This window comes from Sprattus sprattus (genome assembly GCF_963457725.1).
Source record: "Sprattus sprattus genome assembly, chromosome: 6".
Lineage (NCBI taxonomy): Eukaryota > Metazoa > Chordata > Actinopteri > Clupeiformes > Clupeidae > Sprattus > Sprattus sprattus.
This window is the reverse complement of record NC_137925.1, coordinates 15,784,061-15,805,337: the sequence shown is the minus strand read 5'-3', so window position 1 is coordinate 15,805,337 and position 21,277 is coordinate 15,784,061. Positions and strand designations below refer to the sequence as shown.

General features: G+C 40.8%; 3 protein-coding genes and 1 long non-coding RNA gene across 5 annotated transcripts; 2 read left to right on the top strand and 2 right to left on the bottom strand.

Moving 5' to 3' along the window:
- Positions 1–2,911: 2,911 nt before the first annotated feature.
- On the bottom strand, positions 2,912–7,621 carry gcna (germ cell nuclear acidic peptidase; the record flags this gene model as incomplete). Its single annotated transcript, XM_080840837.1, has 9 exons — positions 2,912–3,143; positions 3,259–3,463; positions 3,574–3,709; positions 4,002–4,146; positions 4,795–4,954; positions 5,100–5,438; positions 5,602–5,675; positions 7,272–7,335; positions 7,465–7,621. The coding sequence occupies 9 exons, from the start codon at positions 7,619–7,621 to the stop codon at positions 2,912–2,914; spliced, it is 1,512 nt and encodes a 503-aa protein (XP_080696963.1).
- A 612-nt stretch (positions 7,622–8,233) lies between these two features.
- mcts1 (MCTS1 re-initiation and release factor) lies at positions 8,234–10,367 on the top strand. 2 transcript variants are annotated; one of them, XM_080841421.1, is made up of 7 exons: positions 8,234–8,252; positions 8,336–8,419; positions 9,142–9,294; positions 9,466–9,563; positions 9,657–9,790; positions 9,972–10,039; positions 10,132–10,367. In XM_080841421.1, the coding sequence occupies exons 2-7, from the start codon at positions 8,409–8,411 to the stop codon at positions 10,211–10,213; spliced, it is 546 nt and encodes a 181-aa protein (XP_080697547.1). In that variant the 5' UTR covers positions 8,234–8,252; positions 8,336–8,408; the 3' UTR covers positions 10,214–10,367. The 2 variants fall into 2 exon arrangements, with proteins under 2 accessions (XP_080697547.1, XP_080697546.1); XM_080841420.1 differs by lacking the exon at positions 8,234–8,252 and having other exon boundaries at positions 8,259–8,419.
- Positions 10,368–10,464: 97 nt separating this feature from the next.
- On the bottom strand, positions 10,465–14,566 carry c1galt1c1 (C1GALT1-specific chaperone 1). The gene is made up of 2 exons (XM_080841419.1): positions 14,380–14,566; positions 10,465–13,151 (listed from the first exon to the last, which is right to left on the bottom strand). The coding sequence occupies exon 2, from the start codon at positions 13,137–13,139 to the stop codon at positions 12,177–12,179; it is 963 nt and encodes a 320-aa protein (XP_080697545.1). The 5' UTR covers positions 13,140–13,151; positions 14,380–14,566; the 3' UTR covers positions 10,465–12,176.
- A 2,338-nt stretch (positions 14,567–16,904) lies between these two features.
- Positions 16,905–19,139, top strand: LOC308366638. The gene is made up of 5 exons (XR_013968687.1): positions 16,905–16,970; positions 17,669–17,735; positions 18,053–18,102; positions 18,464–18,511; positions 18,768–19,139. It is a non-coding gene; the product is annotated as an uncharacterized lncRNA (long non-coding RNA).
- The last annotated feature ends 2,138 nt before the right edge of the window (positions 19,140–21,277 follow it).

The window sequence follows — 21,277 nt, the reverse complement described above, 5'->3', positions numbered from 1 at the left end:
AAGATACATTAAAAAAGCAGTAACTATATACAGTAGCTACTGAAATTACTACTATAACAACCATTTAAAGGTAGAGTCAGCTATTGTAATCCCATACACATTTAGTCAAATTCAGCAATATCTCCCCATGGTGTGTCCATTCAGTGTTTGCAGTAGAAGAGCTGCAAACAGTGGAGCATTTTTGCAAGAAAAGCTCTGGTGTTTGTACACAGTCCTGGGGGGTATTCCAATATCATGTTTAGTGATGAGCCTGGCTAAGTTAAGTCAGTAAATGGTAAACCTCCTAACTGAAGAGCCCTGTGGATTTTTTTGGCTAGGAGAATTAAGCCATAGTCTCTTCTGTTAGGTTTACCACTTGGTCTATATTAAATTAGCCAAGTTTGTCACAAAACCATGTAATTTAACTGGCTGTTAAGCGTAAATAACAACCTTTTACAAAACCAAATCACAGACTGCTTCTTCAAATATTGAGGGAATAGGTACACTGATGTTATTGTTTGGGTTCTTTGCCCTCTAATATAGGTCACAGGTTTGTTTAGAACAAAATAGGAGAGGGAAAAACATGACATTAAAATAGGTGATGGAAGATCTTATCTTTAATGGAATGGTCAGTTCAGGTGGTACTCAACGACCGCTCAGTGCAAGGAGTCTGAATTAAGTGTCCCCCTTCGGTGTCCCTCAGTCTTGTTAAAGAGCAAGCAGGCAAGCCTGCTTTAGCAGAATATAAAAGGTGGGAAAAGATCACTGGCTGGTGCTGACTTGGCTGGAAACAGGGCGTTTGAGCAGTCTGCTCTGCAGCTCCCGAGAGCGGTACCCATACACCAGTGAAATGAGCGAGATGCCTACGATGTATATGGTGTTGATGGCCAGGTCTAGCTGCTCACTGTGCACTTTGGCATGGACAAAGCTGATCCTGAGCACCAGAGCCACGGTATAAATGAACATCTGCACGGCCTGCAGGGCCAGCGTGACCCAGGCCCGGCGCTGAGAGCAGAGCTGTCCCTGCAGGTCCCAGCAGAGCAGCGCAAAGCTGCCCAGGATGGTGATGAAGCAGACGGGTAGCACCATGGCGGTCACCACCATGCTGAAAATGGCCACGGGCTGAAGGTCCGACAGGCAGGGCATCATCATGTAAACGAGGCAGAACGGGAGTGCAGCGTTCACCTGCACGCGGCTCAGCACCATGCACAGGGCCACCGTGCTCACCAGCAGGGACACCGCCCAGATGAGCGCCACTGCAATCCGCTGCCATCTGGGGGTTAGCAGCATCTCGTAGCGCAGGGGCAGCTTGATGGCCACGCAGCGGTCCACCGACAGGGTGGCCCTAAGGAGGACAGCCACCATGCCCAAGAACTGGTTGGTGGCCCAGAAGACCACACAATGGGTCACTGACATGGCGAAGTGGGAGGCGAGGAGAGTGTCTTGGGCAAGCAGGATCACCAGCTGCAGGTTGTCACAGCAGAGCAGGTGGAAGAGGAAGAGAAAGCGGGACTTGCAGAGGAGGGAGGGAGACCGGCTCATGGCCACCAGCAGTGGGATGCTCAGGAGAATGTTGGCAACACAGGTCAGGCACACTGTGGTCAGGTGGATGATGTGATAAAGGTGTGGGTCCATCTGTGCTGTAGACTCCACTTCAGTTCTATTACAAGTCCTCATGACTCCTGTGAATGACACATACACTGGTAAACCTCCTGCCTTTAAAAGGTGCACAATGAGGTTTTGGATATTTTACACCAAAAAGGGCCAGTGTGAATTGCCATCATCTGCAAAGAAATACCTCTCCCAGCTTGGTGCATGAAAGCAAACACTGTTTAAAATCACATATGACATGATGGTGTGAAAATATATAAATAAATACATTTCTTTGTACCTGGACAAATATTTTCATAGAAAACTATTTTAGAGAAAAAAAAAAGCAAACACGGCAAAAGGATACATTCTTGCCCTACACACAATTTGAATTAAATCTTAAATCACAACAATTCCAAAGAGTGTCTTGATGACCTCAGTACAGTTGTAAGTCACTCTGCTTTGACTTATTATACTGCACTGTGCTTGACGATGAAATGGACACCTGAATAAGAAAAACTCATACACTCACCTTTGAATCAGCATGAATTCAAATACCAGGTTTAATATTAAACTGTAAATAATTTAGCTTAAAAATAATAACATAAAATAACTGAAACCTGCTGTCTAGCTGAAAACAGTAACAGAGACCTACTACAAAGCATATGGCCGTTGTGCCATTTGTGTGCTGTCTTTATCAGGCTCCCTTTTTATGATTTGATTTTGAATAATCAACACTGAATTAGTTTAACATTGAAGCCATGGATACCCAACCACAATATTTATATCACCTCCTGCATGCTTTTGTGCAGAGGCAAATAACTAGTAGGCTCACAAAGGCTTTTATCAAACAGCATCTACATCTTTTTTTTTGGATCTACGACAGTATTGACTTCACATCATATTTCTTCAGGTCTTGTAATGTAATATGCATTGTATCCAGTGTCAAACAATTCACCTCTTTGGTACAAAAAATAGTCTTTATTGAGAAAGACACAAATAAAATAGATCACAAGACATCACTGAACACAGTGAATAGAAATATTAAAAACATTTAAAAGACATTGAACTTAACTACTGAATTGGCACAGCGTTATTTGCACCATAAAACAAATCTTTGCCAGCATATTTCAGCAGGTATGTTATAATCACTCAGGAATATTATACCACTGGTTCACTAGTTGAGATAATATTTCTGAATCCCTGTTCAAATTGTAAGGCTGATTTTGTAGAAGCTGCCAAATGATTTAATCTTGAATCAGTGAGGTATTTATCAGTTATGCACACAAGAGTCACAAATCTCTTGTTTCAAACCAGGATTCCCTCCACTGGCGCTCAGCTCTCAGCTCTCACTGAGACGTGTCTTGCTGGCAAAGTCAGCACTGAGTTTACGCATGACGTCGCCGTGACTCTGGCCAGCAAGCTGCTGTCGGACTGTCTTGAAATTTTCCTTCACAAAGATGGCGAAGGGCGTGGGGGCGCGGGAATTTGAGGGAGTGATCAGCACTAGCGGACCCGTGCAGAGAGCGCACACAAACCTCTGGACGTCCAGTGACTTGGAGTGACGTCCGATGCTGGAATGTAGAAAAAACAGCTAAATAAACTTGACCACTGAAATCACCACAGACAGCAATCACAGATATATTACAGATGCCACGCCTTCCCTTTTTAATCTACTGACTGACTTACGTATTTTTGCACCGACTGCACTGGTACTGGAACTTGTACTTGATGTCATAACTGTGGCAGCGGCTGACCATGGGAAGCTCGGGATGTGCCAGCCTGGCTTTTTGGGCGAACATTTTCCAGATGGGCCCGTGACCGTCCCGTATGTTGTGGATAAGCCAGGGGGCGGCGTGGCACATTTCATGGACCAGCGTGTCTCTCAGACGGTCTACAAACAGTTAAGCAACACATTACGCAGTCTGTAATTGACATGCTTGTATTACCAGTTGATGGACACGCTTCATGAAAAAGCTCAAAGGGGAGTAGGGGACAATTTACCTGCAGAGTCACAGACTTTGACAGACAATCTGATGCGTGCGTAGCGCAGGCCCGTGCCTCGCTCCTGGCCTGTGATGCAGAATCCTGCGGTCTTCCTCATTTTATTGCACCATGTGACAGACATGTCGGCTGGGAGCTGAAGGTTTGGGATGATGTTAGTACATAGAGGACTCTGTGGCTCAATATGGCTAGCCTGGTCTTAAAATAGCCTTCAGGAAAGTTATTCAAATTATAGGGCTTCACAGATAAGTCCTCTTCTCTGGTATAGGCTGCTACTACTACCAGTAATACAAATAATAAAAACTTTTCATTATATCAATAGAAAATGTAGCACAGCAGTTTCTGTTCCCTGCAGTGTAAATTAAATGAAAGGATGCAGATGTTCTTTGATTCATCCTGGGCCCCACACGGTAGACCTGTCTACTTACCTTGCTCTCAAAAACACTGGTGTTGTACAGACGATACAGTTTGCTGGTAAGTTCTTCCTTGCTCTGTTTGAAATTGCGGCAGTAAGCAGACGTTGGGTCTGACAGTGACTGCAGGAAACAGCCTGGGACTTTACATGCAGGAAGCCTGATATGGAAATACAGTTTGCTCAGACTTTTGGTTCTCTGACATATTCTACAAACATATTTGAAACCCTTCATGCATTCAAAGTCAAATGTATTTATAAAGCACATTTAAAAACACCTGACATTGACCAAAGTGCTGTACACAGAAAGGAAGTATGAAAAATGATCAACTCTGATCAGGAGGATCCAAATGCTTGGGAATAAAATTGGGTTTTGAGCCTGGACTTGAAGTAGTCAATAGAAGGGGCTGTTCTGATAGAGAGGGGGATGCTGTTCCACAGTCTAGGGGCTGCAACAGCAAATGCGCCGTCACCCTAGGATTTAATCTTAGGTTGTTGGACTGCCCGGAGCCCTAAGTTAGACAACCTGAGGGGTCTGGCGGTGGAAAAAGGGGTTAAGAAATCTGCGATATAGCCGCACTGGAGGCCAGTGGAGAGAAGCCAGGATAGGGCTAATATGGTCTCTTTTCCAGGTACAGGCGTTCTAGACTCATTGTAGGCGGGACAGAGACAAGTGGCTAATTCCAGTATAAATGAAGTTGCAGTAGCCTAGCCGGGAGGATATGAAGGCATGGATGACCTTCTCAAGATCTTTGGGTGACAGGAAAGACTTGATTTTTCATATTGTACAAAGACACTGACAGACATACCTGCTTCCATTTTTGACTCTGGGCTCAGTCTGGCTGACCGGTCGGAACGTTGGTGGTTGCACGGGCGTGTTGTTACCCTCAGCTCCCTTAACAGGTCTGCCGTTCGGTTTGACTTTTCCCTTCACAGCCGAATCGGACAGGCAGGGTTTCTTTTTAGGCTCTGCAATTTGAAAATAAGAACCAAAAAGAAGTTACACAAGGCCAAAGTTTGTTATTGTTTAAATTAGACAATACATCAGTGTTGATAATAAATAATGTTATAGACAGTCCTTTTTTTAAAAAGGGACAAGAAAAAGCAAAAACACCTGGCTTATTCTTAGGAGTGGGCGCACAGTCACTATTTAGCCTTAAGTTCTTCTTGAGGCGGTCCATCAGAGACTCAACCTCCCCCTCATCTGAGCTGATCCAGGCACTCAGTTTGTTCTGACTGGACTTTGGAGGAGCAGAGGATGGGACAGGAGCTGCACATGAGCGAGGAGTCACTGATGTAGGCTTGGTGTGACGGGTCCTCCAAGTGCTTTTAATGGCGGCTCCATCATTATCATCATCATCATCATCACTGAGGAAGACAGGGGAGTCATAGTTTGACAGGGGCCGTTTCTCAACTTGTGGTGAAGCCTCAGGAGGTTTGGACTTGGTTCTACCTATTGAATAAGATAATAAAAATGAATTATAGGTCTAATTGAGATACCAATGGAAAGAAAGTATTTTATTCAAATTCATGAAAAACAAATAGATTCCTCACTACATTACCAAGAGCGATTGGTTTTCAGCCAGTGAGGAATATGTATAAAGACTTCAAAATACCTTTGGTGACTGGGTTTTTTTTCGGCTCAAAGACAAAGTCATCATCTGAGGAATCCACAATGAAATGTTTGAAGCTGTAGAAAGAAAATACATTATGATATATAATGCATACACACACACACACACACACACCACTTCTTTAGATATACCTGTTTAACTTCTCATCTTTGTAACATTAGAAGGCAACAGGGGCAAGGTCTCTGAGGATTGTTTCCAGCACCTTGTTGAATATGCCACAAAGAGTTATGGCATTTCTAAGGCCAAGGCGGGTCCGATATATATATATATATATATATATATATATATACACACACACACACATACATACACATACATACACACACACACACACACACACACTTACCTATCGTCGCTTCCACTGATGGACCCTTTTCTAAGTTGAGCCTTAGGCGTCTTCACCCGGTTTAAAACTATTGTATTTAAAGAAAATGAAACTAATATAGTCAGATGTTTACACCAAGAGATAGATATTTACATCAGAGGACATAGAGAGCCATAAGACCTGAAGAAAATGTAAGTGAAGTGTAAGTCACATTAACATAGCACATACAAATTGGAAGCTGGAAATTGAGTTTAGTGTAACATCATAGATATTGCAAAGATACATTTTAGGTTGCTCTTACAAACATATTATCATGAAGCTAATGAACTAGTTTGAATCATTCAGTCTTGTCTCTTGCCAAAACTTACACTCCTCAAAGCTTCCATCACTGTCTGAACTCAGAACTGGTTGCCTAGAAACGCTCTTCAGAGGGGCAGATGATGGGATGGGAGTCGTGACTGAGAGAACAGGAGTATAACGACTCCCCTTTGGGGTGGGATGTACGTAGGTAGTCTTGATGGTGTTTGTGATGGGGATTTCATTGCCAGCATCATCATCATCATCATCACTAATAAAGGCTGGAGAATCACATTGCTGTGAGACTTGAAGAGGCTTGAGCTTTGACTTGGAGATGGCTGTTGAGAACATGAAGCAGCTTATCATGCACAGTACCAAGTGCAGTATGGTACGAGACAATATTATTGAAGGTCATCATAAACATCATGCATCATGAACAACTATTCCCTGAGAGAGCACATTTTAGTTACACAAAGAACTAAAGAGCAGCATAATGGAGTGGTGTTACAGCACCTTGGGAGGCAAGTGGTTTCTTGGTTTCAAGGATAGAGTCTTCGTCAGAAGACAAGTTCACAACGATTTTTTTCAAACTGTAAAGAGATGGACACACTTGATGTCTTAGAGTTAAAAAAAATTCAAAGTATTTCTTAATGTTAAAAACAGACCGCATACGAACCCATTGTGTCTACTGACGGATCCTTTTCTTGGTACGGACTTAGGAGTCTTGAGCCGGTGTAGTACTAAAGCATTTTAAAAATAAAAATTGTGCACTCATGTGAAGAAACTCTTACTAAGAATGTAAACAAATGGAGATTTCATTAAGTTCAACACTTTAAACAAATGATAGCCCTTTTTCTAGTACTCACATGACTCAAAGCTGTCATCACTACCTGGATTTGAAATGTGTTGACTTGTAAAGAAAATTGAACAGTTGAACATTGTTTAAGTATAGCAACATCCACAAAAGAAGGGTCATGGAAACTAAGAATATAATTTTTTGGAATGACGGAGCAACACCTCTCATTCTCACCTGATTTTCTTGGCAGACTGGCAATTTTTCGGAACAGTTCTTCTTGTGTTTAGTTTATCCAAAACTAGTAAGAGAACAAAACAAACGTCTGATACATCCTCACAAAATGATGAAATGCAGTGCAGAACCAAGGGCTTGGGTGTTTGGCAGGATTTTTAATGCCTTTTGGAAGCACATGGAAACATCAGCTTACTTTTATCAAACTCTTCGTCACTTGAGTCTTTTACATATCGATTTGGACGGCCTCCACCCCTTCCAGAACAGTTCTCTTTTCCTGAGCTGTCGTCGTCAGAGAGTTCAGGCACATAAGTCAGTTTCTTCGAGGAAGTGGAAGTTGTGTGTCTGTCCATCTTATCCTGTGCATGGAAATAAAACAAGGCATTGTGGATTAAATAGTTACAAGCTATGTTCATCGACAAAAATAAATAGTTTGAAAGGATATAGCTAGGTAGCATTAAATCGTGGAAGCCTATTAAAATAGCTTCTACAACAAATGACATCGAATTTAAGCTAACTGTTGTCGGTAGGGTACATGTATTTGACTAAAACCATTGAACTAAACTCTTCCCATTCACAAACTTCTCTATTAATCGTGTGTCTGATCAAAGACAAGGGGTAAACATGGTCCAATTACTTTATATCGTGTTTCTTGGTCAATTCATTGCATCATGATTTAAAACACACAAACCTTTCTTCCTTTCAGACGAGGATTCAAAATTGGCAACGTGACCCTGAAATGAATCACTTCCTTTGTTGTTGTCTTGTATTTCAAAATAGGGGCTGTACTGCATAGTCCAAGTATTGATTATGGCCGAATCTTTTCACAAACCAACGTCCTCTGTCATTTTTTCTAAAGAGTCATTTGGGTAAGGCTTCATCAGGAACTCTACAAAAGTGTTATTTCAAACCAGTTCACCTTTTCAGTGCCCGTATTTTGATATCGATGGAAAAAAAACGGTAGTCGCCCATACTCACTCAGCGGTTAGTTTGCTAGCTAGTCAAAATATACTGTGGAAGTTGCATGTTTCTGAACATTCATTCATTTCTGTGGGTTTTCTGGTTAGTGACAAAGGACAACCAAACGAAGGTGGATTATCAAGTGAAAGACAGGAACAAGTTTGACCATTACCTACAAGCATGTTTAAAAAGTAAGTTACAGGTAGGCTTTTTAGGTTTGTACGGCCATTCAGCTTGCTAACTGACTAGCTTGGGCTAGCTATCTATCTATTAGCCTATTGGCCAAAATGCAAGCTTCTGTGTTCGTGGACGGCGAGCAAGCATGAAACCTCATGTCAAACCATCCTGATCGCAAATCATGTGACTATACGAAAGCAGTACCTTATACTGTTAAATTGACCAGCCTTATCTCAGCTGGCCGTGACAACGCATGGCTGACAGCTCCTTTGAAACACTGTAACGTTACTAAACTTGCTAGGTAGCTCGTTGGTTTATGCTAACGTTAAGTGAGTAAGCGAAGCCAAGAGTTGACAGCTTCACTCAAATCATTGCTGATGTCAGAAAGTCTGGGTAACGCAAGTGTCTTAAAACTGTTCGGCTAATACTAGCTAGCTACATACAATAGCTTCAACTATTGATTTTGTTGATCATGCCGCATCCTTCAGTATTTGATGTTCATCTACCGTTAGTTTGTCACTGTTATGGAATAAGCCTTGATGTTTTAGTCAACTGGACTTAATTCAGGTTGCTGTTGACATGACTATATACAAAAGTGTGTTACAAAGCATGAAACATAGCCAAAGTAAAGAAAATAGAGTAAAATTATTCATAAATATTAGGTTATTTCAACTTTAACTGAACGGAGAGAGGGCATTTAAAAAAATACTGTCATATAATTGTGCTTTCATTGCAGATTTGATGAAAAGGAAAACGTTTCCAACTGTATTCAGCTGAAGACGTCAGTGATCAAGGGCATTAAAAATCAGCTGTTGGAGCAGTTTCCTGACATCGACGTATGGCTCAGTCAAATAATGCCAAAGAAAGACCCTGTTAAAATCGTGAGATGGTAGGCTATAGTTGTCTCTCATTAATTCTTTCTTTTTTCTTACATTTTCCCGACCACATGGAATAGACCTGGTTTTATTTCCTGTGATGCAGAGATTCTAGCCAATTAACATAAGCCATCTTACAATTTGCTTGCTTTTCTCCTGCTTGTGGTAACGCTCACCCGATGAAGTCATGAACATATTGAAATCCTGACCGTGAATGGAGAGCTCCTCTTCTTCAGACAAAGGGACGGATTATTTTATCCTACCCTCAGACTGCTGCACAAATGTAAGACCTTTACTACCACGCTTACTTACACTTCAATGAGTGAAAACTTTTATGCTATAAATTGATTGTTTTTTTCCCTAAAACCTTTTCTAGTTCCCTTCATTCTTCCTCATCAACAAGTTGATAAAGGTGCCATTAAGTTTGTCTTGAGTGGAGCTAATATCATGTGCCCAGGACTGACGTCTCCTGGAGCCAAACTGTACCCCGCTGCGCCGGAGACAGTCTGTGTATCCTTTCAACCCTTTGGCTCTTGCACCTGCTTGTATGTCTGTGTGTGGTTGTGAATGCTGTTGATTTCATTAGTATTGTATTGTATTAGTATTGCTGTGTTCAGAAAGAGGAGCTGGTGGAGTGTGCCATAGGATTATTGCCAGAACAAACCTTTCCTTGACTCATTTAACCTCACAGGCCATAATGGCAGAGGGCAAGCAGTATGCACTATGTGTTGGAGTGATGAAAATGTCTGCAGATGACATGTAAGTACAGTGGGTTTGTGGGTGGGGCTTGCTACATATTCAACACTGTTAAGCATCTTCTCATGACTTCATATTACATGCTCCCATAATAGAGGAAAGGTCAACAAAGGGATCGGAATTGAAAATGTTCACTATCTCAATGACGGACTGTGGCACATGAAGACGTACAAGTGACATCATCAGACGAACGACATGCACTCTGCATAGTGAGCACCAGGCAGCCCACCAACTGTTAAACGAACGGACTTCACCTTCTACCAAACTAGATACTTTGAAACCAATCCCCACGGTCATGTACAAATAAAGCCTTCATTCAAGTTATTTAAAATCTTTCTACATTCTTTTCTTGATAACAACCCTTATTCTCAATGATACTTGTAAGATGTTATGAAATTCAGAAGCAGTTAAAACAAGGAACACATAAATTGTCGGATCACAGGGTTTATTATCAAAGTTTGTACAGACACTGCAATGGGTGTGACCAAATCTCTTTCTAGCTATGTTTAAAAACTGTAAGAAAATCATTATAAATAATCCCTCACATTGAGTACAACTGTTTGACCAGTGATTTATTTTAATGTACATTTTATGAAATAGCTGGTGAAGGGTGCACAGTCTTTGGTCTATAGTACTCTTACACTAATTCCTTTACATTTTCATTACATTCTGCAATTCCACAGCATGTGCCTCTGTGAACTATGTCTATTTCGCTTGACCTACGTGATGATGCAACAGGTAAAGTATGTGCCAGTATCATTGGAAAGTTGTGGTCAAATGTGACTTCTGCAGACAAATGGTAATTTAGCAAAACCCAATTATCACACTTTTAAATATCTTCTCAGATAAACAGCTCTAACATATTCAAAACTACCTGCTGTGTTGGGGGAAAAGTGGCTCATGGTAATCAAAATATCACTGTCAATGAACAACACAAAGTCAAGACTGCGATTGATTGTAAACTCATCCCACTGCCGCAGGTTGCACTCAAGTAGTTCCAGTTTAAAAAGGCCTTCATATCTCTCAGTTTATTTTAAGGTAATGGTCAGAGAACACTAGAAAATTTGAGGCATCGTATTTTTGCAATTAATATCTAACAGCCTAGCTCAGCAACTTGTTGGGATTGTGTGTAATGTCATGACGGTGACTGGTGACAACAGCAACAGCTGATCCTTATGCTGAGTCCTGTACACAACAAAGCATTGTTTTCTAAGTCATAGCTGTTCAAGTTCCTGCCCGTTTGGTGACTTATATGCTTTTTACATGCCACCAAACTAACTATATTGCTTACTAAAAGGGAGATAATATTAAACCAAGATTTCTTCTTCAATTACAACACATGAAATAAGGCTAACAAGTGACTACAAATGCGGAAGTGTGGATGTTAGAGGAAATATGTATAAAATCAATATGATCGGAATAACAATAAACATTTTAGGCAAAAAAGTAGTTGTCTTAACAAGAACCTCTGCATAATAAATCTGTGCCATTGTATTAAGTCTTACATTTGATCAATGTTAAACTGGAAAGGTCTTAATAAACCAGTTATATCTAATTTAACAAAATTCCTCTAGTAGTTATTGTACAGGGATCAAGTTGTAAACTTCCAGCAAATCATAGTGCAGGTATGTAATTTTTCTCTCCACAAATACTTCAACATTTCATAATGTCACAGGTGATCTCACAGACATTGTTATGGTGTTATGAATCCTGAAGAGATTTCACAGGTTTTTCACATATTGAAATGACAAGGATTATGTGCCTTCTGTTACAGTACAGGGGGTGTTGATAAAGCCTTAAAGAACTAAGTTTAAAGGGCAATGTGAAAACAGGTGAGAAAACAACTACTGAAATAGAAGTATTTTTGATAATGGGTTTGCTCTCTCCTGAACCATTTTATTCTCATATTGGTCCCTTGGATTTGGTATGAAGAAGTATGATTTTATCTTCCAAATGTTACAAGACTGTACATTCCCCAAGCAATAACACAAGCTGATTTCTGTGAACACGACATTCCACACAATCTGACTCCAACCAATCACGATGTGAGTTACAATCCTCCACTGCCCTAGAGCGTACAGGCCTAATGTCACAGGACCTGTTTCGTTCTCCATTACTCAGCTGAAAACAAAGACATGAATCAGTCATTATCGGACCCCTTCGGTGGCAGAAACATCATTGAATCATGGAAGTCGTGTCCATACGGCCTGAGCCTGTAAACCCCGTACATCATGACCTGCATCTGGCTGGGCGACATCCCGCTGAAACTAATAGCCATGTCTGAGCAGCAGGTCTCCAGTACTTTGTCAGGGTTTTGGGCGATGCTCTCTGTGATGAGGGTATTGATGCTCTGGCTGTTAAAGAGAGTTACGCCATGAGCGTCCTCCCCATTCTCTGCGAACACCCCCGCATACTTCAGGCAGATGGCTAGCTGCTTCTCCTCGCTCACCTTCCACAGGGCACGGCCTCGCTCCGGGCACAGGTCCTCGTTCTTCAGCACCTCCATCAAACGCTTCAGGGCATCGTAGCTGAACACAATGCCACTGTCGTACTCCACGTAGTCAAGTTCCCCAGAATTCTGAGAGCGACCCAGATAGAAGGGCTGGGTCGGGTCCTTGTCTAGGATCAGGTATTTCAGGTTCTCAATGATGGCAAAAGTGGTGGGGCGAGCCATAAAGAACCAGCGCAGATCCCCAGCATTCTCATACGCATGCCTCAGGGCTTTGCGCATCCTGGTCCACTCATCCTGCTCTTGCAGGTCTATCGACTCTAAGGCTTTGGATGACTCAGAACTGTAGTAGGCGGTCTTGTCACAATGCTTAGCCCAGGTGTCATTTGCCGCCGCCCAGTAGACCAGGACCTTGGGCGTGACCATGATGACGCAATACACCCGCACCTTTTGGCCGAGTTCCAGCATCTGTGCCTCAGTCAGCTTCTGCATATCCTTGTTGCTCGGAGCAATGACATGGTGATGGTGGTGCTCCTCTTCAACATCTGAAGAGCTGGGCTCAATTGGACTGAAACTCCCCATTATGGAAAGCAGCAGGCAAAATACAGCTCCCAGTACCATGCCCTTTATGAAGGAACTGCCTTCTGATATCATTTTGATGAAATACTGTATTAAAAAAATAGAAAGAGAAAAAGCTTTTCAACACAAGTTATCAAGGACAAAACCAGCAAGCAAGCCTTGACAGTTATACAACTCTTCAATCCTTACATGTCCTCGACCTTAGTACTGCCTTTGATACTGATGAACATGCTGTTTTACTTTGTCTGCTGGAGAAGTGAGTTTGCCTTCATGGCTCAGTAACGTACGCTTACTGAGATTCTGATGGTTGCATGCTAATAGGCTTAATTTATACTTCTGGCTGGCTTAATGTATCTGGGGCAATTTATTTTACATTCTTCACCTCACAGCCATTAAAAAACAGGTCTAACGCATTCCCTACCATCAGTCCCCTGGCACACAGGTCTATAAGTTTTCTGCATGAATGCACATACAATTATAGCTTGAGCTCTCAAAACTTTGTAGGCTAAATTACTTAATGAAAATCATACAGACATTCCTGAAGCCAAAATATATCCTTGTAAGCAAAATGTCAAATCCACCTATCCACGAAGGCCAAAAACATCTACAATGAGTTGTATTGCAGTGTTTGCTGAAAGACATTGTTTGCAAGTGAAAGTGAAAATAAGTGAAAATATGCTGACATGTTTCGTTCAACTCTTGACAGGTTCACCATGTAGTCTATTCTTTAATTGATTCTATCTTTCAGGATTCAACATACCTCCTAAATATCACAATGGTCTTTACAATTATGACATTCATTCTGTTTCTCAAAAAAAGCCCAGCAAGTTAAAAAAAGTGAGGAGTCAGTTAGGAGTCAGTTCCGTTAGTAGGCAACCCATACTCCAGATATCTGGAATTCCATCCTAGAACACGGTAGAGATGACTTATGTAACAAAACCTTTTAATTATTTTACATAAGGCAGAAAATGTTTCGGAACTGTCTGTGGTCCATTATAATAACCTATAATTTGTCTTTCTATAACATTTTGCATTCTAGATCTGGGATGATGTATGTATGTTCTGTAAAGTACTGTGTATTCAACAACTCTAATGATAGTTTATAAAAATAGTAATGTAGTTCGGAATGCAGACTCTTATAGTTTTACTTAAGAAAATTACTTGGAAGAACATTGAATTAAGTTACATATGGTGAGGTAATAACTAAAAGTTAGAAATAGTTCAACGTACATTCGCCTTAGCAACTGTAAATACACAAAGAAAACAGAGCAAAACATTGCAAGAGTGTTTGACTACATCCAGCCTAATTCGTTACCTTATTTGAAGATAGCAGAGAGAAAAGCAGAAACGTCCGATTCGTCGTTCTGTCGTCGGCAGATTAATGTTATGCTACCTAGCTGGCTAACTATAGAGCGAGGTTACAACCATAGGTCTAACATTAAAATAGGAAAGGCGACGTCTATTGACGTCGTTTTACAATTCATGTCATAATCACTGTGAAGAGACAGTAAAGCACTCATTTGACATACATCCAGGAACAAAATATGGCAATAACTTGCACAGAACCTTAAGTCTGACGTTACCTTTCATACTACAGCACTGTCACTTCCGGGTACAATTCTTAGCTTGCCGTCAGCGGATTGAAAGAAATCGAGCGCACCCTGCTGGTAGCGTTTCAAACGCTGGGCGAAATTAATGGGATTCTCCATAGAAAAATCATACCTCGGTCCACATCGAAAAGTTTGTAGAAGGTAGTGGCTACTAGGATATTTGCTTTGCAATATATGGGCTTTGTGTGATAATCACAGTGGTAGCCTGTGCAATAAATGCCATCAATGTGGATTGTCTGACATGGTGTGACTGACGTTTTACATGGTGTGTGTGTTTGTTTGTGTGTGTGTGTGTGTGTGTGAGAGAGACAAAGACAAAAGATAAAAGGAGAGAGGGTTGTGTGTACAGCATGTGTCCACATGAATATGCCCTTTAGACCCTTTCACATTTGACATGGTGTGAAGGGGTGAGTTTATTGTTCTGTCTCACATGCCTACAAAGTCTGTCCCAGTCTGTCTGATCTTTCATTAAAATGTGTTCCATGTGACTCCAGGTCTGGTTATCCAAGGTTATAAGACCTCCACAAAGAACTTGACTCTGTCAGCAATACCTGAGGATCCAGCAGCCATCAGCGCAATCAAATGAGAGTGTGTTGTATAGGCATGTAAAGCAAGTCATGACAGGTGGATTAATCAAAACCCATAATCCTATGAATCCGTTTGGATTTGGAAATGTTCATCGACATCATCGACAATAATTTGTGGTTAAATAGAAAATAATATTTTTTTCAATATATTGTCCATTTGCCACATCGATGATCAACACTACAATTATGTTCATGCAGTGTTGGTTTAATCTGAATATCTATCAGAATGCCTATGTGGAGTGGTACTGAATGGCACTCAATGAACTTGCTCTTAGGGTCTGAGGACTGCTGCCGACACGTTATGCTTCGTGAAGTAGGGAGGGGAACATGGAGTCAGGCAAAGTCACTGGCAGAAACCTGTGTCTTTCTGGGTGAAAGTGAAAGAAGCAGAGATGCGGATCCCTCAGGGTCTACAAGAATTGAGAGAGGAACGAGGGGGCAGAAACCAGCCTTTAAACTGCAAGAGCTGACACTGCAAGAACCAGACCCTATGCTATATGGTGCTTGTGGCCACAGGGCGTATTCACTTTAACGTCCTACTCACCACAATAACCGTCAATGACCAAATACATTTGAATTTTTTCGCCATTCACACAGGAAAAAAAACAAAGGTGTGTGTAAACTGCCTGCTCCGTGAGGTGGCAAACTGTCACAGGAAGAAGAAAGCCCAAGAACATGTTTCAGATATGAGGGAAGTGATCTAGGTCATAGATATTCAGCAAAGCACTACAAGATTGAATCAACATTTTATCACTGATTTAAGGTTGTGGCTATGCCTTCTTTCCCAGACCTGCTCAGGCTAATGTGCATCAAACTGTAAACTGAGCTTTAATGAAGCCTAGGTTTCCTTTTTGCACTTTTCTCTTAGATGTTTGGATTTCCATTCGCTATAGGTGGCCAGTGGACATTTTTTTTTATTGGAAATAAATCTGGTAAAGCGGCAGAAAGAGAGGCATAGGAAATGAATGCCACTGATCTGTCTGATCTGTGTTTAGAGGCAATAACTATAGGCCTTAGCTTTAGGCTGCTTGTCCCAGATTCAATAGGCTTATGTTCAACTAAAGTTCATGTTTACATTTGACAAACTATAATATATCCTTTAAGAAAAAATTATTGAATATGTCGACTTGGACCCAGTTTTTAATTTATGTATTTGAGTTTGAGACACCTGCCTGAAAAGGGGAGGATATTCGGCTGGTTGCAATCTCTAACCTCACCGCTAGATGCCACTAAATCCGACACATAACACATTTATTTCTTGGCAATTTTGTGTTGTGATTGTTGTGAATCACTCAATTTTTCAATTCACATCCGTTTACCCATCTATTTTTTATTTCGGCCGCATTTTCATAGACTCCTTTGTTCTTAATCATTTTGTGTCCCCCCCTCACAGTGGAATGCATTGAATGTGTTCTTAGTTGTATGGTAGGCTAAAGTTTTACGGAATTTTTTAGTTGTAAGGTAAGTGTTGAGGGCTGTTTCTGACAGAAATGGGCAAACATCGAGAACACGTGTGTCAAATTCGGAGGTTTCACCGGAATCGGTTCTATCCCACCATACATCGCTCGGAACACGGTGATAACGGAAGTAGCTAGCGCTTGAAGTTGTACTCTGTGGTGCCATGTCGCCATATAAAGCTACATGAGGAGCCTCTGTACAGTCTCGTAGTACCCTGTTAGGGGTGAAGAGGCCTCCTGGCACGAGATATGGTAAGAACATTTGTCTTTGTTATCATTTCGCTGTGTTATTTATTTTAAAGTTGTGAAGTGTGTGTTATTGATTAGCCGGACAAAGCGAATAACGTACGTATCTTGAGATCCATTCAGTGTAAGCAACACGTGTCCTCAAAGTAATGGTAATATATATATATGGCGATGAATCAAAATGGGAATGAGTTTTAAGTCTGGTATCACAAGTAGTTTTAGCTGTCGTTGATGCTGCATTTTTAGTTTGCCCTGGGCGATTTGATTTGGGGTAGGTTTCCGAAGTTCAATCAAGACTCAACGCCACGTGTTTTAGAGACAGCTAGCCTCCCCCTCTTAGCATAGTTGGGGGAGGTCAGTTGAGTTAACAGTTTTTGTTGGTAATTTGAATTGGTTAAGTATTCAAATGACTTGGCATTACCCAGCGGTAGTCAGCAGTTCAGACCTGTACCGTGCCTGAACTAGTGTTACACTGCTGGGATAGAAAGGCGCATCCAGTTTGATTCTACCCAGATGCCGCTGTTTTAGTGGTGTCTGATTCTGAGTCATGGCTGTGCTAAGTCCCCTCTGAGAGTTGAATGTTTCCAAATACACTGAGACATTCTTAGTCTGGGGACAAACATTCATTGTTTCACATACAGATGTGTACGGGGAATTTCTGTACCCCTTTTTAATCATTAATAAAATCTTTCATTTTTGTACAGGAAGGATTGGCCCTCCAGTGGTGTGAAGTGGCAATTTTGCCCAGGAATGGTCGTTAATCATGGTCATGTAAGTAATAAGCCGCATACATTGCATTTAAATATTATTGCCTGAATTGTGTGCTTCTGGTTGCTGGTGTTTCCAATAGATTACGCACTCACAGAAATGGAAAATGTTGTGTTTATTGCCCTAATGTGTCTGGCAGAGTGAAGCTTCCCTAAGAATGAAATGTGATTGGATAACATTCCCATGCTGTCTAATGGGAATAGGGAGTTGTTTGATTTTGAGGTTGAGCAAAATAAAATGAGGAATTTGCTTCAGTAACTAATTACTAGTCAACTGAATCCCTGTTGTGTACCTACACTAAGCTCTGTTTTCTTTATCAGGATGTAGGTGTATGACTCCAGGACCTGTGCCTGCTCAGGATGTGTATTAGGTATGTCCTAACATTTCTTTATATCTAGCCCTACAAATGTACCCCAAGTTCATTCCATCACGGCAACGGCAACCTTCCTTACTGTGATCCTTAAATCTTGGGAGAATAAATCAAGCCTGGCACAGCTTAAAGCGGACTGTCTGCAATAATCTGACACAGGCATGAAACAAATGTATTGTTCTCAGTTTAAGTGTTTATAGACATTTTGTTTCCATAACATCTTAACCTTAATTAACCATTACCTGCATTTTTTTCCCCCTATTAAGTTTTTATTGGAAGCATTTAAAAAAAAAAAAAATCAATTGAGACGGCAACTGAATCCCGGTTGTGTACCTGCACTAAACCTTGTTTCCTTTATCAGGACGTAGGTGTATGAATCGAACCCGTGCCTGCTCAGGATCTGTAGTAGGTAGGTCAACACATTGTATTTATATCTAGCCCTACAAATGTACACCAAGTTCATTCCATCACGGCAACGGCAACCTTCCTTACTGTGATCCTTAAATCTTGGGAGAATAAATCAAGCCTGGCACAGGTTAAAGCGGACTGTCTGCAATAATCTGACACAGGCATGAAACAAATGTATTGTGCTCAGGTCTAAGGCTCAACTGTTGTGTTCTGCAATTCTGTGTCCTTAACCCCTTCTCCTTTACTTTTTTTTTAAGGTTTGTATTGGAAGCTTTTTTGTCAAGTGAGACGACTACTGCATCAGTTGAAACCTTCATCTCTAATTTATATTGTATCAATAGTGTTAAGATGGAACTTATGCACATGTTGAAAGGGAGAATGTATTTGAATAGCTGTTGGTGTAGTCACTTTGAGTGACTACTAGTAATGTAGGAACCGTTTATTTACAACCCATTGAGTGCTTAAGTCTTTTTACCAAAGTAAAATAAGTCTCATCTGTGCCAAAATTGCAGTCTTTACTTGAGTGTGAATACTGGTAACTGGTCAATTAGCATCATTACCTGTGCTTGAATGAAATGACTACTGATGTATGTTTTTCAAGTTTGTCTTAATAAAAGGGTGTAAATGTATGTTATGTTTCCCTGACTTTGTTGGCTTGTCTAATAACAAATACTAAAGAACAGTACAATTGTGCTTTATTTACACTGTCTGATTTGACTATCCATAACTTGTGGTCTATGCCATAGAATAGTTTTAGGAGTGATTTTTTTAAGTGCTTTAAGCTGCTTCTCTGCAGCAAGCAAGACTTAATTCCCTCCAGTTTCACAGCCAGTGTAGGGTTACAATATATTCAAGCTTAAATTCTCGATGTAAACTTTACCTGTAATTGGGTTGTAGCATAGCTGTCATTCTATTATACCAGTGGTCCTCAAACATTTCACAGTGAGTACCACCTCCAGAAATATTTAGCTTCCCAAGTACCACCATTGTAACTATCATTGACCTTCAGTAGCATGTCGTGCGATAGGAAGTGTTATTACCTCACTGATCAGGAGAATAAGCATGGCTCAGATAAATAACAAACTTGAATTATAGGGATCTAGTTGTTTTAATGATTTTTAAATATATTTGATTATCCTAGTCATAAAAAATGGGAACCACCTGAGTACCACCAAGAGGGAGCCGCGTACCACTAGTGGTACACAACACAGTTTGAGAACCACTGTATTATACTATTCTAATTGACTGGAATTCTCTCCTATATGTGAGTCATGTACCAGAATATACTTGCTAACATGTATTACCGTGTGACTAGTCTGTAGATGGCTTTGTAGGGACAAAGTTAACTGACCAAACGCTTCAGTTATGCATTTTTGGCTTATGGACGGTCTGCTTAGTGCTCAAAGACTAGTGTCCAGTGCAGAGAGGTTGTAGATGACTGCATTTAAATCTGGAACATCCAAGTCACAAGATGGACCATATGGGGTATACAGTAAACCAACTGCTGAGGGCAAGTTTAGGAACTGCAATAAACAATCAGGAAGCCAATTTACCTAGGGATGAATAGATTGACTTGAACTGGGGCATTTTCAGGATCATCATGCCTCAGTACAGTAACTTTAAAGAATAAGAGACTTTACAAGGAACTCAGACGGGTATGTAGTACCAGCATTCTTACTCTCATAATGAGTACAGTTACAGCTCCCAAACACAAGGGGAAGTAATCTGGTTTTGCCAAAGTTGTGTAATGGCTGAGGAAATGGCAGAGTATTTTATCTGGACTTGTATTTAATTAGATATCCTATATAGAGCAAATATAGAAATGATATCTGCCCTGTCATATGGACTATGGTTGGAAATGTTAATAGTCCCCCCAAAAAAGTGCTCTCGCTGTCAATTAAAATCCATGCTCTCTCTCTCCCACACACACAATACAAATGTAATTAAAGAGCAGGTGATTGTAAACCAACAGATGTTGAAATGTCATTAGTGATTTGTTCATTTACAGATTGCACCCTGGTGTATTAGGGGAATGAAGGAGGAAAGCAACAAGTCTGACTCCTCAAATCATCAGGGAAAGGCCGATTTTGGCATTGAACACGACCAGGGAGAGCAAGAGAGTGACACTACCAGTGGTGTCTATACGCCAGAGGCAGAAGAAAATGGTAGCGCTGTCTGACACATCTTCCTGTACCAGATACAGGTTTATAATAATATTATAGCACTCACTACACATGTGTGGATTGTAAATATTGTGACTCTGCTTCTGCAATATGATTACCCTGACTTTTTATGATCCTGTAGTCTGTTACTGATGTTTAAAGAGCCCAGACATAGCTGACTCAAACCTCAGTCTTCAGTGGGAGAGCTATAGCTTAAAACAATTAATAATCACCGGATAATAACTTCTCACAGGTTATTGATGGATTTGATTATTTTAATGACAACTGATTGTGATTCACTATTCTTCAGTCAACAAACCACACTGCAGTTCAAATGCTTGTCTTTGCACGAGGTCTAACTTAGTAGATTTGGATCAGGCACACTGCAGCACTTGGTGGTGATTTTGGAAATATTATTATTTGAAGTGACAATATCTTATGGAAGTGAAACCAGTCAGCTCTCATCATGTGGCTGAAACAATTGTAGGTACTGCAGATATACATCTCATTAACCCTCTACTGCATGAAGTATTATCTATAGATTTTAAAATATACATATTCCTATGCATTTTTATGACTCAAAATGGTTGAAATAATCGAAATGT

Bases quoted from the DNA above. Each gene is read 5' to 3' on its own strand.
- mcts1 (XM_080841421.1), top strand. The intron at 9,295-9,465 runs GTAGGCTATAGT...CACCCGATGAAG, and splicing joins CCTGTTAAAATCGTGAGATG to TCATGAACATATTGAAATCC. The intron at 9,564-9,656 runs GTAAGACCTTTA...AACCTTTTCTAG, and splicing joins CCTCAGACTGCTGCACAAAT to TTCCCTTCATTCTTCCTCAT.
- c1galt1c1 (XM_080841419.1), bottom strand. From the start codon at position 13,139: ATGATATCAGAAGGCAGTTCCTTCATAAAGGGCATGGTACTGGGAGCT.